Genomic DNA, 18,606 nt, shown 5'->3' on the forward strand with positions numbered 1-18,606 from the left:
GGTGCTGTTGCAGAGAGGATGGCAGTCAGGGGGGTTGGGTCTCCCAAATTTACTATATAACTACTGGGCGGCAAATGCGGAGAAGGTGAGGCGTGGGGGGGGGGGGGGGGGGGGGGGGGGACTCCCGGTGGGTTAGAACGGAGGAGAGTTTGTGCAGGGGGTTGGGGCTGAGGGTGTTGGCAACAGCGCTGCTCCCGATGGCCCCGTGGAAATATTCAGGGAGTCCAGTGGTAGTAGCGACATTGAAAATCTGGAGGCAGTTGCACCAGCACTTTAGTTGTGGGCGGGGGAAATGCCAATTCGGGGGAATCATAGATTTGAGCCAGGGAAGTGGGATGGGAGTTTTCGGAGAGGGGAGTTAGGGCACTAAAGGATTTTTTTTTAGGGGGCCGGTTTGTGGGACTGGAGGAGTTGGGGGCAAAATATGGGTTGGGGCAGGGGGAAATGTTTAGGTATATGCTGGTCTGGGATTTTGCCAGGAAGGAGGGGCAGAGCTTTCTGGTGCGCTGGCCCCCACACTTGGGAGAGGTGGCTGACGACAGGGGGAGTGGAGAGGGTGGTGGTGTCAGCGATTTATGGGGTGATTCTGGGAGAAGATAAGGCATCGCTGGAGGGGATTAAGACAAAGTGGGAGGAAGAGTTGGCGGTGAGCATGGAGGAGGGGTTGTGGTGTGAGGTGCTCCGCAGGGTGAATGCTTCAACTTTGTGCATGAGGTTGGAGCCGATACAGCTTAAGGTGGTGTATAGGGCACACCTCACAAAAACGGGGATGAGCCGACTCTTTGAGGGGATAGAGGATGCTTATGAGCGCTGTGGGGGAGGTTCCATAAATCACATCCATCTGCTTTGGTCCTGTCCAAAACTGGAGGGGTATTGGAGGGAGGTCTTCAGGGTAATTTCGAAGGGTCCCCTTGAAGTCATATTTGGGGTATCGGATCAGCCGGGGTAGGAAGCGGGGGCGCAGGCAGATGTCTTAGCCTTCGCCTTGTTGATCGCCCAAAGGCGGGTCCTGTTGATGTGGAGGTCAGCTTCTCCGCCCTGTGCCCTGATGTAGCGGAGGTAGATCCCCTGAAGTTTTAAACACTCGAGAAAGTGAAGTACGAGTTGAGGGGAAGGATGGAAAGGTTCTACAATTCATGGACTTTGTTTCTTATGCATTTTCAAGAATTGGATGACATCGAACATTGGGGGTGGGGTGGGGGGGGGGGTTGGAGTGTATGTGTTGTTGGTGACTATGTATGGGGTGAGGGTGGATTCCTGATTCTTTATCGTTGATGTGTGTATTTAAAATGTTGAGGGTTGTTTGGGGCATGGTGATGAAGCGATGTTTGGCCAGGGGATTGACATTGTATTTGTTACCGTTGATTGTTTGTTGGTGGGTGCAAATTTGGATGAAAATGTGAAAAAGGAGAATAAAAATATATATTTTTTAAAAATGGAATTGAATAAATATTTGAAAGGGAAACATTTACAGGACTATGAGGATCAAGCAGGAATGTGGAATGGAATTAATTGAATGTGTTTTTCAAAACAAGCATGAATGGCTGAATGGCCTTGTGTTGTCTCATTCTGTGATTCTGAGCACCATCCCTTGTTGGTTCAAATCAATATACAGAAACTGGCCAGCAATTTCACTTTACTCAATTTCTTTACAATCTGATGGCAGACTCTCCATCAATAGAGCATGCAGAAATCCTATTGTTAATTACCTCGAATGTGATAGCTGGAAATGATGTGCCCAAGTCTCCAATTGAATGTATAAAAGCTGCTGAAAAGTTAATAGAATTCAGGAGACCCAAGAGATAGACTAAAAGCTTACTTTGACGAAATAGTCCACTTTTCAAAGTGGTTCGCTGATTTAAAAAATCATTTGAATGTAAACCTTTTGTTGCAGGCCAGGTACGATCCAGGTAAAGACAATTGGACAATGATCCAATATACTGTGTCAAAGGAATATCTTTTTTTATAAATACTAGTAAATCACTCCTGTTGCTCACAGCCCAAGGGGCAGGAAAGCAGGTCTGAGATGGCAAGAAAGATTTGCAATTAAATAGTGCTTTTCACAACGAGAATGTGTTAAATCACTTATGAGGAGCCTCGATAGGTTAGGCAGGAAAGCCTCGTTTCCCCGAGCTGAGGGGTCAATTAATATGGGGCATAGGTGATTGGCAGAAGGATTAGAGGAGACAAGGGCGGCACAGTAGCAGTGGTAGCACTGTTGCTTCACAGCGCCAGGGTCTCAGGTTCGATTCCCGCTTTGGTCACTGTCTGCGCAGAAGTCTGCACGTTCTTGGTGTGTCTGCGTGGGTTTCCTCCAGATGCTCCGGTTTCTTCCCACAAGTCCCAAAAGACGTGCTTGTTAGGTGAATTGGACATTCTGAATTCTCCCTCAGTGTACCCGAACAGGCGTCGGAATGTGGCGACTAGGGGATTTTCACAGTAACTTTATTGCACTGTGAATGTAAGCCTACTTGTGACACTAATAAACATTATTATGAGAAAAAACGTTTTCACCCAGATGGTGGTGGGCATCTGGGATTCACTGCCGGCATTGGTGATTGAGGCAGAAATGTCCAGCTCATTTAAAAGGTACCTGGATCTGCATCTAAAGTGCTGTAACCTGAAAGGCTCTGGATCAGGTGCTGGAAACTGGATTAAAATGAGCAGCTAGTTTCTTGACTCTTTTGTCCAGTACAGGCATGATGGGCTGAATGGCCCCTTTCAGCAACTTAACTTTCAATGGTTCTATTTGCAGCCTGTAAAACTTTTAAAAGTGTTGTTACTGTTAGAATGTATTGTTGAAAGGTTGCAGCCAACTATGACAAATGAGGTCATCCACTTAAACGTTTCCAAATAGTCAAAAATTGGAAACGGTGTTCCGAGATCCACATATATAGATTATTAGAATATTCAAAAATGCTAAGGGAATGCTAGGTTTGGTGTGGGGGGGCAATTAAGCCTTCACTATTTAAATTCAATGCATTTTTCCCCACATTAATGTACAATTAGTTATGTTTCTGTCTTCCATTTCGCTGCTAACAAATCTATCCTGACTTGGTCCTTGGGAGCAAGAAAAATATTTTTAGGAACATTCGAAGCAGTAGTCTAATCGAGTCTGCTCCGCCATCCAGCTAGGTCATGGTTAGTCTCCTACCTCAGGGCCATTTTCAAACACTACCTCCGTAAACATTGACAGCATTACTATCTGGAAATCTATCAATCTCATTCTTGAACATACTCAATGACCGAGTTTCACAGCCCACTCGGGTAGAGAATTCCAAAGATTCACAACCCTCCGAGTGAAGAAATCCCTCCTCATTTCAGTCCTAAATGGCGAACCCCTTATTCTGAGATTGTCCCCTCTGGTTCCCCAGAACCTCCTCCTCAGTGATGGCCACTGCACTCACCTCTGCCCCCTGATTCTCCTTAAGTTCTGGTATCTCACTGGTGTCGTTCACTGTGAAAACTGATGCAAAGTAACTAATAATAATCGTTATTATTGTCACAAGTAGGCTTACATTAATACTGCAATCAAGTTACTGTGAAAATCCCCTCGTCGCCACACTCCGGCGCCTGTTCGGGTACACTGAGGGAGAATTCAGAATGTCTAGTTCAGCTAACAAGCCATCTTTCGGGACTTGTAGGAGGAAACCGGAGCAGCCGGAAGAAACCCACGCAGACACGGGGAGAACGTGCAGACTCCTCACAGACAGTGACCCAAGATGGGAATTGAACCCGGGTCCCTGGCGCTGTGAACCAACCGTGCTGCCCATATCCTTACTTGCAGAAGTGAGAATTATCTTTGTGAATCATCTAACATTATGGGCACAATTCAACTAAATGGTAACAAAGTCCCATAGCGAGTGCGTTTATCCACGTGTTTCCTGGTGCTCACAGTGCTGAGAAACACATGGCTATACATCGCAACTCGCGTTAAATCAGGGGCCTCAGCGGGGAGCATGCGGCCAAGGCTGCACATAGCAGCCCCGTTTTCGACACCGAGGAGCTCCGCTCACCGTAGCTCCTCGGTGTAGATCAGAACCCAATTTTTAAATGCCGTCCTAATCTCCGAGGCCCCCAACGCGATCCCTGAACACCTCAAAGCCCCAATACACTACGGAAGGGTCCACGCACCCCCCCCCCAAACACCCACGCAGGGCATCTCTAACCCAATTGGCAGCAGTGCCAGCCTGTTGCCTTGGTAGTGCCCCTGCCAGCTGGCACTGCCAGGGTGCCAGGTGGCACCAGCAGTGCCAGGGTACCACTCTGCCCAAAAGGCATGCACATGGGGACCTCTAATCCCCTGGGAGACCCCATGAGTGCCATTCCATCTGGTCCCCGTTTGTGGGGATCGTTGCTGAACGCCACTCGCCCGAGGTGAAGAGGATTGATCCCAACGTCTTGGTTACCTCAGGGATCTGCACTATTCAGTTGCTCTCCCCTTTCGTTGTTTCCTATGACTACTTCCCCAGCCTCATTTTGCAGTGGTCCAATGTCTACTCTTGCCTCTCTTACCTTTCAGATGTTGAAAGAAAATCTCTGCTATCTTCTTCTATATTACTAGCTAGCTTCCCCTGCTACAGAGGCAGAGGCAGCAAGGGGAGTTGGCGTTGGCAAACTTGCTTCATTATTATTGGGCGGCGAATGTGGACAAGGTGCGGCGGTGGTGGGAAGGAGAAGGGGTAGAGTGGGTTAGGCTGGAAGAGGAATCTTGTAAGGGGTCTATTTTGAGGGCTATGGTGATGGCAGCATTGCCAATGGCTCAGAGTAGGTATTCAGGGATCCCAGTGGTGCAGTCCACGGTGAAGATATAGAATCAGCTGAGGAGGCATTTTAGGGTGGAAGGGATGTCGGTGCTAACGCCGCTGTGCGAGAATCATGGGTTTGAGCCGGGGGAGGATGGATAGTGTAAACAGGAAGTGGAGGGAAGTGGGTCTGGTCAAGATGAGGGATTTGTATTTGGAGGAAGGGTTCGCCAGTCTGGAGGAGCTAAGGGAGAGGGTAGAGCTGCCGAGGGGGAGTGAGCTCAGGTATCTGCAGGTTAGGGACTTTGCACAAAAGGTCTGGAAGGGGTTCCCTAGATTGCCGGGATACACCCTGCTGGAGCGACTGCTGCTTCCGGATGTGGAAGGGATGGGAAGAATTGGGGATATATATAAGTGGCTGGGGGAGCAAGGAGGCGGGAGGGTGGTGAAGATCAAGGAGAAATGGGAAGCGGAGTTGGGAATGGAGATCAATTGGGGAATATGGAGTGAGGCACTGCTTAGGGTAAACGGGACCTCCTCTTATGCTAGGATGAGCCTGATATAGTTTAAGGTGGTGCACAGGGTGCAAATGACTCGGGCGAGAATGAGTGGGTTCTTTCAGGGGGTAGCAGATGAGTGTGAGGTGTGGGCGGGGGCCAGCAAATCATGCGCACATATTTTGGGGTTGTGAAAAATTGGGAAGTTTCTGGGCGGGAGTGTTCGCGGTCTTAGTCAGGATAGTGGAGGAGGGAGTGGACCTGGACGCTTTGGTGGCGATATTTGGGGTTTCAGAGAAGCCGGGGCTCATGGAGAGGAGGAAGGCCGATGTCTTGGCCTTCGCCTCTCTGATTGCACGGTGACAAATTTTGCTAGAGTGGCGGTCGGCATCGCCACCGGGGGTAGCAGCATGGTTGGGTGACCTGTGCGACTTCCTGCGGTTAGAGAAGATAAAGTATGAGTTAAGGGGCTCAGCAGGGGAGTTTGAGAGAAGGTGGGGGATGTTTGTGACCGTGTTTGAGGATCTGTTCGTCGCAGGGGGAGGGGGTGAAAAAGGAGAAAGATTCTGTACAAACTGTGTAGTTGATTGTTGGGAAGAATGTTTCCCAGGGTGTTTATTTGCTGTCACCTACTTTGATACAAGTTTTAATAAAATGCGGTAAAAAAAAAATTACTAGCTAGCTTCTTCTTCCCCACCAGCCCCCCCCCCCAACTGATTGCTTTTTTAGTTGTCCTCTTCCCGCTTTTCATAGAATGTACAGTGCAGGAGGTAATTCGGCCCATCGGGTTTGCACCAACCCATCCAAAAGAGCACCCTACCTAAGCCCAAGCCTCCATCCTATCCCCGTAACCCTATCTAACTTTTTGAACACTAAGGGGCATGGCCAATCCACATAACCTGTACATTTTGGACTGAGGGGGGAAACCGGAGCACCCAAAGGAAACCCATGCAGACACTGGGAGAAAGTGCAAACTCCACACAGTCACCCGAGGCCGTAATTGAACCTGGAATCCTGGAGCTGTGAGGCAGCAGTGCTAACCACTGTGCCACCGTGCCGCCCCTTTAAAGGCTTCCCAATCCTCTGGCTTCCCACTAATCCTCGCCACCTTGTATGCTTTTTCTTTTGCTTTTATGCTGTTCTTGGCTTCCCTCAACAGCCATGGATGCCGCATCCTCCCCCTTAGCATGTTTCCTCCTCCTTGGGATGAATTTCTGTTGTGCCTCTCGGATAACCCCCAAAACCTTCTGCCATTGCTGTTCGATTGTCTTTCCTGCTAGGCTCCCCTACCAATCAACTGTGGCCAGCTCCTCCCTCATGTCTTTGTAGTTATCTTTATTCAAATGTAATACTGTTATCTGATTCCAGCTTCTCCCTCTCTAATCATACGGTGGTCACTGCCCCCTAAGGGTTCGTTCCTTCACCTTAAGTTCCCTAATGCCTCATTACACATCACCAAATCCAGAATTGCTTGTTCATTAGTGGGCTCTACGACAAGCTGCTCCAAAACACCATCTTGTAGATATTCCATAAATTCCTTTTCTTGGGATCTGCTATCAATCTGATTTTCTCAGTCCACCTGCATATTGAAGTCCCCCATGATTATTGTAATATTGCCTTTCTTATATGCCTTTTCTATCTCCTGATTTATTTTCTGCCCCACATCCGGACTACTGTTAGGGGGCCTGCACATAACTCCCATCAGGGTCTTTTTTCCTTTGCGATTCCTCGACGTTAGCCACACAGATTCTATGCCTTCTAATCCTATATCGCTTCTTGCTAGCATTTTAATTTAATTCCTTACTAACAATGCAGTCCCGCCCCCTCTGCCCATCCTTTCAATAGGATATATATCTGTGGATATTTGGATCCCAGCCCTGATCCCCTTGCAACCATGTCTCTGTGATGCCCACAACAGCGTACCGGCCACACCTGTACATTTTGTGTGCAACAAGCTCATTTACCTTGTTGCGTATACTATAACACCTTCAGTCCTGCATTGACAACATCCCTTCTCATATTTGTTGCCTTTTTTGCTCTGCCTGAAGTTAGATTCCTGTCGCCTTCTACACTATTTGTTCTATTACGTGTTTTGGAAACTTTACTAACCTCTCCTGAGCCCACGGCACCTTTAACTAATTGAAAGTACTCGTCATTAACCTGCGCTCCTACCTTTTCCTTTAACTTTGATTTTCTAATTCTCTACACAACTGAACCCTCCCCCGTGTTAAGCAACTGCATTTACTGCAATTTCATATTTGTTCTTGTTATAAACAGTACTTGTGTTTAAACATACAAACCTGGTGACTAATTATTGAACAGCCAAGGGTCAAAGACTATCAAGAGAAGGACTTGGACAGGCTAGGAGAGTGGGCAAAGAAGTGGCAGAAGGAATACAATGTGGAAAAGTGAGAATTTATGCACTTGGTAGGAAAAATAGATGCATAGAGTATTTTCTAAATGGGAAAAGGTTTAGAAAATCAGAGGTACAAAGGAACTAGGAGTCCGAGTTCAAGATTCTCTTAACATGCAGGTTCAGTCGGCAGTTAGGAAGGCAAACTCAATGTTAACATTTATGTCAAGAGAGCTAGAATACAAGAGCAGGGATGTACTTCAGAGGCTGTATAAGGCTTTGGTCAGATCCCATTTGGAAAGGGTTCAGAGGAGGTTCACAAGAATGATCCCTGGAATGAAGAGCTTGTCATCTGAGGAGAGGTTGAGGGAGTTTAGATGGATGAGGGGGGATCTTATTGAAGCTCACAGGATACTGTAGCCACCTGGGTTGGCCACTTCCCGACTTTAAAATGGAGATCCGCTAAGAATGCAGGGAAATTCAGCCAACGCAGGAAAAACAAGCAGGTGCAAAGTTTCCTGTAATCAGAACTTGCAGGAACCCAGACAGCACTGAAACTAACAACCATCTACATATTAATGAGCGATCCCCGGGAACAATTGGAAACAGTTGAGGTAAACAAGGCCAAGCCAGACTCCTCGGCGCCAGCAGGAGCCAAGACAAAGGAAGGCCAACGGACACTTAGGAACCGCCCAGCGATCAGGGAACAGCTCCAGTATTGGGGAAATCGATCCAAGTGATCAGAATTTAGCCCAATCACTTGGAACCAGGTACGGGGTCCGCCCAAAAGGGCGTGAAGCCCCTGGGGACTATAAAATAGAGTCCCCAAGTTCAATTTGTCCTTCTTGGCAGGGTCACTCAGCAGCTCGAAACAACCCTTGACAGTGACCTGCCTGGCCGCTACATCAACCAAGTAAGTCTCCAGTCAACGCACGCTACGAGATAGGCGCTCCTAGCTACCAGTCTATACGAGCTTTGAATCCTGCAGACTCAGAATCGAACAAAAGGCCATTTGTTCCCCTGACCTGGTGGGCCAGTTCCAAAGCTAAGTATAGGCCTTTTAGTGTTAGAGATAGTCTAGTAAGTAGAGTTTGATGCATAAGTAGTGATTGACTGTGTATAATAAATGTGTTTTGATTTGAATCTTACTAACTGGTGTATTGAGTTATTGATCAGCACTTGAACTTGAACCTCGTGGTGGTACCATAAAGATACCTGGCGACTCTAGAGCAAAGGTTACAGAAACAGAGCAAATTAAGTAAAGACACAACGAGAAACATTTAAGACCCAACCAAAAGTTAGCAACAATACTGAGGGGCCCAGATAGAGTGAACGTGGAGAGGATGTTTCCACTAGTAGTAAAAACTAGAACCCAAGGGCACAGCCTCAGACTGCAGGGATGATCTTTTAAAACAGAGAAGAGGAGGAATTTCTTCAGCCAGGAGGGTGGTAAATCTGTGGGACTCATTGCCGCAGAAGGCTGTGGAGGCTAAGTCACTGAGTGTCTTTAAGACAGAGGTAGATAGGTTCTTGATAAATAAGGGGATCAGGGGTTATGGGGCAAAAGCAGGAAAATGGGGGTGAGAAACACATCAGTCATGATCAAATAGTGGAGCAGACGCAATGGGCCAAATTAGCCTAATTCTGCTCCTATGCCTTATTGTCTAATGGACACCCTCTTTAACTGCCCCACTCTCTACCCACACACACAAGGCAGACAAACACAGTGGGATAGAAAGGGGTAAAAAATAATAAGGATTAAGGTCAAACAGTAAGAGTCCTTGCTTCAGATGGGGAGTTCCTTCGTGCATTTTCCTCACATTATGAGTGTGGTTTAAAGTTTTTGGTTTACTGCCTGTAATGATCTTCCTTGCAGTTAGCAATATCTTGCAGCTCTTCCAGGAAAGGCCCCTGGTTTCACATTGGCCTGTTCTGCAAAAAGAGTTGTCAGATTTTGGTCTCTGCTTGCATCAGCCTTAACTGTAGAGAGTGTTGGGTTCCCACAGTGAGCTTTTGGTGAGAATTAGCTGGTTACTTCTGGAGAAACAGAGTGGGAAAAGGAGAGATTTTCTCCCTTAGCTGCCAAAGCAAAACTGAAAGTGCTTTGGGTCTTGGAACCATTCAGTGGGAACAGATCCAATCACCACCTGTTACCGGGCAGAACACCACCTTTTAGGCCCATTCCTTGACCACCAGCCACGTCAATCAATCCGAGTCATCACTGATGTCAGTCTAAAACAGCACAGCATTCTTGATCTTCCTGTTTGAATTAAAGATTCAGGTAGCTTTGCCTTAAAGTAACAGCTCCATTAAACAGCCATGGATCAAAATGTAACGGCAAAAGGAAAATAAGGAATTAAACAGAAAGGACCCTTACACTAATAGAGTTGACTTCATATGAGGATCTGTGTGTCTGTGTTGCAGGCAATATAAACAGTGTAGATGGGTCAGGTATTCAATTTGGACAGAGCCCCTTGGCTGTGCCGTTGCTTGTAAATGGTAAAATGGCAGACTGAGCTTTGCTGTGCAGCAGAGCAGTATAATTGGAGTTACACCACTCTGGGCAAGTGCCACATGCTAAACAAGTGAATTTCCCACTAAACAAGTGAATTTCTCCAGTATCGGCGCGATGTCCGCCGACTGGCGCCCAAAACGGCGCAAATCAGTCGGGCATCGCGCCGCCCCAAAGGTGCGGAATGCTCCGCATCTTGGGGGGCCGAGCCCCAACCTTAAGGGGCTAGGCCCACGCCGGACTAATTTCCGCCCCACCAGTTGGCGGAAAAGGCCTTTGGTGCCCCGCCAGCTGGCGCGGAAATGACATCTCTGGGCGGCGCATGCGTGGGAGCGTTAGCGGCCGCTGACGGCATTCCCGCGCATGCGCAGTGGAGGGAGTCTCTTCCGCCTCCGCCATGGTGGAGACCGTGGTGAAGGCGGAAGGGAAAGAGTGCCCCCACGGCACAGGCCCGCTCGCAGATCGGTGGGCCCCGATCGCGGGCCAGGCCACCGTGGGGGCACCCCCGGGGCCAGATCGCCCCCCCCGCCCCCCCAGGACCCCGGAGCCCGACCATGCCGCCTTGTCCCGCCGGTAAGGTAGGTGGTTTAATCTACGCCGGCGGGACAGGCATTTTAGCGGTGGGACTTCGGCCCATTCGGGCCGGAGAATCATCGGGGGGGGGGGGGGGGCGCCATCCGGCGTGGCGTGATTCCCGCCCCCGCCGAATATCTGGTGGAGAATTCGGCAACCGGAGGGGGCGGGATTCACGCCAGCCCCCGGCGACGCCAGGTCGGAGAATCTCGCCCCAGGTGTGTAAGTTGAAACACAATTACTGTTTATTTATTACAAGAGCAAATATGAAATATGCAGTAAATGCAACTGAACAACAGGCTCACTTACTACCTCATTTAACTGTCCCATCCTCGACCCACACAAACGAGACAGACAAACACAAAGTGGGGGGGGTGGGAAGGAGTGAAAATAATAAGGGCAAAGGTGAGAAGATAAGAGTCTTTTCTTCAAATGATAGTTTGCAGCATGCTTTCTTCACAATATACTTGTGGATTGAAGTCCTTGGGTTGCAGTCCGTAATGATCTTCGCTGTAGTTTAGAAATGTATTAGTCACAGCTTTCCCTGGAGAGGCTCCTTGGCTTGAAATCAGACTCTGCTTTCAGTTTATGATTTGTTTCCAGGCCTCTTTCTTGAGAAATCTCTCCGACCCCCCCACCGGGTCTGAGAATCACCGGGGGCTGGCATGAGTCCCGCCCCCGCCGTATCCCGAATTCTCCGCCACCAGAGATTCGGCGGGGGCGGGAATCGCGCCGCGTCGGTCGGTGGGCCCACCCCTGGCGATTCTCCGGCCCGTGATGGGCCTAAGTCCTGCCTCTGTCAACCCTCTCCCGCCGGCGTGGATTAAACCACCTTTTGAACGGCGGGACAAGGCGGCTCGGGCGGGCTCCGGGGTCCTGGGGGGTGCGCGGGGCGATCTGACCCCGGGGGGTGCCGCCACGGTGGCCTGGCCCGGGATCGGGGCCCACCGATCCGTGGGCGGGCCTGTGCCGTGGGGACACTTTTTCTTCCACCTTCGCCATGGTCTTCACTATGGCGGAGGCGGAAGAGACCCCCTCCCCTGCGCATGTGCGGGGATGACGTCAGCAGCTGCTGACGCTCCCGCGTATGCGTCGCCCGGCGACAACCTTTCGGCGCCGGCTGCCGTGGCGCCAACGGCCTTTCTCGCCAGCCGGCGGAGCGGGAAACCACTCCGGCGCGGGCCTAGCCCCTCAAGGTGAGGGCTTGGTCCCTAAAAGTGCGGAAGACTCCGCACCTTTGGGGCGGCCCGACACCGGAGTGGTTCCCGCCATTCCATTACACTGGAACCCCCCGCCCCGCCGTGTAGGGGAGAATCCTGCCCCTTGTCTCATATCAAACCTAGCCTCCAGCTCGTGGTTTGACCTCAAGCCTTTCCAGTTTCAAGAGAATGGCACCCAGAGAGAGAGTGCTCACTGGAGAGAGTTTAGCTGGATCTTTTGAAAGAGAAATAATCAGAACCCTACACCCCAGCTGCCGAATCAAAGGTAAAACTAAAATAGAACTTTGTTGCTCGGGGAAACATTCCGGTGAGATAATATCCAATCAACATCTGTTACTGGACAGAACGTAACCCTCGAGCCCACTCATTGGCCACCAGCCACATCAGTCAAACAGAGTCATCACTGGGGCCAGCCAATCTCCAAACACCCGAATCTGGGTTCCTGAAATGGCTAAACGTTCCAACCGTTAAGACTTGCGCGAGCAGATAGACAGGTTAGGCCTGGCTTACCGGGCAGCACGATAGCATTGTGGATAGCACAATTGCTTCACAGCTCCAGGGTCCCAGGTTCAATTCCGGCTTGGGTCACTGTGTGTGCGTGGGTTTCCTCCAGGTGCTCCGGTTTCCTCCCACAGTCCAAAGATGTGCAGGTTAGGTGGATTGGCCATGATAAATTGCCCTTAGTGTCCAAAATTGCCCTTAGCGTTGGGTGGGGTTACTGGGTTATGGGGATAGGGTGGAGGTGTTGACCTTGGGTAGGGTGCTCTTTCCAAGAGCCAGTGCAGACTCGATGGGCCGAATGGCCTCCTTCTGCACCGTAAATTCTATGATAATTCTATGAAATGCGGATGGCCTTTGCATAATTTCCTTTGAATTTGGTCTCTGCAACCCACAGAGCTCAATAGTGTCTCTTCGGAGATAATGAGGTGCAAGTTTATACAATACTGACATGGTAGCTCCTTTTGTTCAGGGTCCCAAACATACATGACTTCAGCCATTTTAAGGTCTTTTTAAAAAAAAATAATTTTAGAAATTAGCCATGAGGAAATCTATATACATATATTATATAAGTATATAGTGTGAGGTGTTCTGCATTTGTTTTTCTTCCCAAAATAGATAACTTCACATTTTTGCACATTATATTCCATCTGCCAAGTGTTCAATGAGTTGCCCATTTACTTCACTTGCCTAAGTTTATTTGAGACCTTTTTGCATTCTCCTCACAACTCACATCCCACCTAGTCTTGTACCATCAGCAAATTTGGAAATATTACATTTGGTCCTTGCATCCAAATCATTGATTATAGATTGTGAATAGCTGGGTCTATGAGTCACAGCTGGCCAACCTGAGAGTGACCAGTTTATTCATATCCTCTGTTTTATGTCCATTAAGCAGTTCTCAATCCATGTCAGAAATTGCCTCCAATACCATGAGCTTTAATTTTGTTTACTAATCTCGTGAGGGACCATTTTGAAAGCCTTCTTAAAATCCAAATAGACGACTTCCACTGGTTCCCCCTTATCTATTCTGCTAGTTATTTGCTCAAAACACTCCCAGTTTGTCAAGTATTAATTCCCTTTTATAAATCCACATTAACTCTGTCCAATCCTACCATTATTTTCTAAGTGTCTGGCTGTCACTTCTTTTACAATAGATTCTAGCATTTTCAAACATTTCTACTAATGTCAGGCAAACAGGTCTCTAGTTCCCATTTTTTCTTTCCCACCTCTCAAACAACGGGGTTACATTTTCTATCTTCCAATCTGCAGGAACCATTAAAGAATTTCAGATGACCACCAAAGCATCCACCATCTCTAAAGGCACCTCTTTCAACACACTGGGGTGTAGATCATCAGGTTCAGGGGATTACCAACTTTCAGTCCCATTAATTAATAATAATAATCTTTATTGTCACAAGTAGGCTTACATTAACACTGCAATGAAGTTACCGCGAAAAGCCCGTAGTCGCCACATTCTGGCACCGTCCAAATTACCTAACAAACACGTCTTTCGGGACTTATTCAGTATCTTTTTTTAAAAAACTAAAACTAATTTACTAGCACTGTAATCCCACTCAATGAAATTATGGCTGATGTTTTCTAACCCCATATAAAATATATGCCTCTGCCCTCTATCCCTTAATACCATTGGGTTAGCAGAAATTGATCAATCTCAGATCAAATGACCTAGCATCAATTGCCATTTACAGAAGGGATCTAGGCTTTATTCTTAATCCTATTTTGCCAAATCAGGGGAAATAAATTCTACCTCTCTCTACCCTATTAGTTTGGTAACATTTACAGGACCATGAGAAAACAAAACAGGGGAAAGGAACTAATTGGACAGCTCTTTCAGAGCCAGTACAGGTACAATAGACCAAATAGCCTTCTTCTGTGTTTTTTCATTCTATGACCTGGAATTTGGAGAGACTCATTTCTGCCAATTGGCTCCATCACCGTTTATCACAAGATCAAATGATGAAGTGGGACTTCCAGGGGATGGAAGAGTGTGCACCAAGAAGAACATCACAGCATTTACAGCAAGGAGGAGGCTTCACCCTTCCCACCAAATCAATGCTCCTAAAGGCCCCTTCTATCCTAGCCCCAATATCTTGGTCTCTCTATTTTCCCTTTCTCACCCAGCAGAAATATTTCCTGTTTACCTTGTTCTCAAAAAACTGATCATCTAACTTGTCTGCCTTTGAAGTATCTTGAGATGTTTTACTATGTTAAATATGAATACAAGATATTGTTGAAATATTGATTTGATTTATTTATTGTCATGTGTACCGAGGTACAGTGAAAGGTATTGTTCTGTGTACAGCCCAGGCAGATCATTCCATCCATGAATACATAGAACATACTATAAATACACAATGTAAATATATAGACATAGACATTGTGCAGCATACAGAGTGTAGTGCTACAACTATAGAGAAGAAGCGTAGAAAGATCAGTTCAGTTCCGAGGGCCATTCAAGAGTCTGGTAACAATGGGGAAGAAGCTGTTTTTGAATCTATTGGGGCACGTTCTCAAACCTTTGCATTACACACTGTGTGAAAGGACTGGCAGGTACATGCATGCGGTTGTAAGTTGGGAGGCTGAGCTCTAGCATGGATATGTGGTGTAAATAGAGAGTAAAATAAAGAACACACAGGAACAGGGATTAGAAAAAATGCAGGGACTATGTGGAAGGAAATCCATCAGTAAGACTAAACATTGAAAAATTAGTACATCAGTAATTTTGGTTGAAAATTGCATCAGCAGTTTTGGTTGATAATGTACCAGGGTTTTGATTCCTTTTGCACAAAGATATTTTGTATCCAGCATGTACCTGTCACACAACAGATACAGAACAATGTTTTTCTAAAAATAGTGATTTCATTCTGGATTTAAGGACTGAAATCTGAAGTTCATAAGCAATTTATAATTTACAAACAACCCCATTACTTGGAGGTCAGTAATTTGAGCAATGACCTTAAAAGGACGGTCAGGTTATAAGGTAAACATCTCATTGGATACCAAAATTTACTAGTTACTTTCTCAACTCAAGTGGTGAACAATGCTACAGTGGATACATTAATATAGGTACCTAGCTACAAGAAACAAAGAAACTGTACATCACATACCAAGATGGCAATATGCCAAATGTCACTCTCCAACACAAACCCAGAACAATTTTAAATGCTGGCAGTTTCTAACCTGTGGTATTAATCTTCAGACTGAAATAAGTACATTCCAACCTCCAAAGTTCTTTCTGAACTATTACAGTCTAAATGATCTCAGCTAGCATTTAATTATAGTTTGTAGCCTTCAAATACTACTGCTGTTCTCAGAAAACAAAGGAGCACCTAATATACCGTGACCACCAGCATAAGAGATTTAGCAGCACATTTTCAATAGACATTGAAGAGTACTTTGAGAAGAAAAGGTCTCCTTTTCCCTTTAAAACTGCAAATAATCAAATAAGTTAAGACTTACTTCGCAATAGGGTATTCCCACATGTATCCCCATCCACCGTGAAGTTGCACACATTGATCAGCTATATTATTCTGCTGTTCAGAAGCCCTATTTAAAAAAAAAAGTGAAATATTAACAGTCTGGTAGCACAGAATTTGAATATTGTTGAAAAGAGATACATGTTCCCGAAGCTTTTCATCTTGCACTCACAAATGCAAGAATGCCAAATTTCAAACAACCACAATAATTTATACTGCTGGAGAAATGGGCGCTGATTGGTTGGCAGGTTGATTCTTGCAGCTTTCTCTTATGCCCACATGTCAGTTCGTGGCAAGCTGCAATGTTCCAGTGAAGCCCAACGCGAGCTAGAGACGTAGCATCCCATATTCCGATTAGGCACATTACAGCCCTTAGGACTCAATTTTGAGATAATCAACTTTAGAATGTGTTCTTTCTCAACCATCTTTTTAAAAAAAATCTTTTTATTCTCCTCATTTTCAACATTTTCATCAACAAACAACCAAAGAAAAAACAAACAAAAAAAATACAATAGCAATCCCCCCCACACAAATCGCATTCCACATAATATACAGGCAAAACATCCACCCGTACATTCCAGGTAAAAAAAACCACAAATTAACAATCAATCCGTAAACAGTGTAACCAAATACAACAATACCGCCAACTTCCCCTTCCCCTCTAATGTTCAATGACAACCAATTCTTCGAAGCGCATAATAAATTGCCCTCATGAATTGTGAAGCCCTTCCTTCATCCCCTTCAGCTGAGACTTCACCTTCCCGAGAGTCAAAGAAATTCAAGTAGGTCTCCCTCGCCAAACAGTGTCACAGGGTGGAGAAGCTGACCTCCACCCCAACAGGACCCACCTCCGAGCAATCAGCGAGGCAAAGATTAACATCTGCCCACCCGCCTGCTGCCCGAGCCGGCCCAACCCCCCCCCCCACCCCCCCAAAAAGGCTTCTAGGGGCCCTGGTTCCAAGTTCACGAGCACTACCCCCGAGATGACTGAAAACAAAAGAACAAAAGAAGAAAAATACAGCACAGGAACAGGCCCTTCGGCCCTCCAAGCCCATGCCGACCATGCTGCCCGACTAAACTACAATCTTCTACACTTCCTGGGTCCGTATCCCTCTATTCCCATCCTATTCATGTATTTGTCAAGATGCCCCTTAAATGTCACTATCGTCCCTGCTTCCACCACCTCCTCCGGCAGCAAGATCCACGCACCCACTACCCTCTGTGTAAAAAACGTGCCTCGTACATCTACTCTAAACCTTGCCCCTCGCACCTTAAACCTATGCTCCCTAGTAATTGACCCCTCTACCCTGGGGAACAGCCTCTGACTATCCAATCTGTCTATGCCCCTCATAATTTTGTAGACCTCTATCAGGTCGCCCTCAACCTCCGTCGTTCCAGTGAGAACAAACCGGGTTTATTCAACCGCTCCTCATAGCTAATGCCCTCCATACCAGGCAACATTCTGGTAAATCTCTTCTGCACCCTCTCTAAAGCCTCCACATCCTTCTGGTAGTGTGGCGACCAGAATTGAACACTATACTCCAAGTGTGGCCGAACTAAGGTTCTATACAGCTGCAACATGACTTGCCAATTCTTATACTCAATGCCCGGCCAATGAAGGCAAGCATGCCATATGCCTTCTTGACTACCTTCTCCACCTGTGTTGCCCCTTTCAGTGACCTGTGGACCTGTACACCTAGATCTCTCTGACTTTCAATACTCGAGGGTTCTACCATTCACTGTATATTCCCTACCTGCATTAGACCTTCTAAAATGCATTACCTCACATTTGTACATTTGACCTTCCAAAATGCATTACCTCACATTTCCTTTCCTCACAAACCTCCTTTCAACAAACCCCGCACATAACTCCAGGCAATGCCCTCTGGGCTTATCCCGCCCCGTCCCATTGTTACCATCGAGCCCCTGCCAGAATCCTCCCATCCACTTCCTCTCGAAAACACCTCACCCCGTATTGGTCCCCTCCCCCAACCTTTCACACCTCCGAGGCTCATCGAAACCTATTCTACCAGGCTCCGATGGCCACAGTCCCTCCCCCCCCACACTCCCGTTCACTGGCCAGCTTGAGCTAGCCAGTGTGGAAGGTGTGGAGGCCCCTGCCCAGGCCTCACTCCAATCCCCTCCCCCAAACCCCCCGGCCCGGCCCCACGAAAACAAAGAAATCCCCTTCAACACACAACCCCAGCGTGAACACGCAAACCCCAAAGCACCATTATTGCAAAAGAAAATCCCAACTCTTAACTTGTCCAAATAGGCAACTTCAACACACTTAGCACATATAACAACATGCAGTGAAAAATAGAGCTACGCACACTCCTCCGCCCCCCCCCCCCCCCCCCCCCCCCCCAACCCTCAGTCCAATACCAATTCTCAGTCCCATTTCTCACTTTTGTCCCAGTCCTTCTGCCTTCACAAACACCTCCGCCGCTTCCACCGTCTCAAAATAAAAGTCTTTGGAATTGTAGGTCACCCTCAACTTAGCTGGACTATGCCGGAGCACACACTGCTGTTTCACTCGGCCGAAGCCGCCTGCCTCCTTGCCAACTCCACAGTAAAGTCCCGGTATATACGTATACCAACTTCAGCCCACTGCACCTCCCGCTTCTGCTTTGCCCAACTCGGGACCTTCTCCTTTACGTGGTACTTACGGAAACAAATAATCACTGCTCTTGGTGGCTCATTCACCT

At 47.4% G+C, this 18,606-nt stretch overlaps 1 protein-coding gene across 2 annotated transcripts in view; it reads right to left on the bottom strand.

Annotated features, from left to right (window-relative positions):
• Nucleotides 1-18,606, bottom strand: part of acadl (acyl-CoA dehydrogenase long chain) — a 206,833-nt gene that overhangs the window by 4,920 nt on the left and 183,307 nt on the right. For both annotated transcript variants that reach the window (XM_072484136.1, XM_072484127.1), the window contains one exon: nucleotides 15,882-15,968. In XM_072484136.1, the coding sequence (XP_072340237.1) occupies nucleotides 15,882-15,968 (87 nt within the window). The remainder of the gene's footprint in view (nucleotides 1-15,881; nucleotides 15,969-18,606) is intronic.

This window comes from Scyliorhinus torazame, chromosome 2 (genome assembly GCF_047496885.1).
Source record: "Scyliorhinus torazame isolate Kashiwa2021f chromosome 2, sScyTor2.1, whole genome shotgun sequence".
Classification (NCBI taxonomy): Eukaryota; Metazoa; Chordata; class Chondrichthyes; order Carcharhiniformes; family Scyliorhinidae; genus Scyliorhinus; species Scyliorhinus torazame.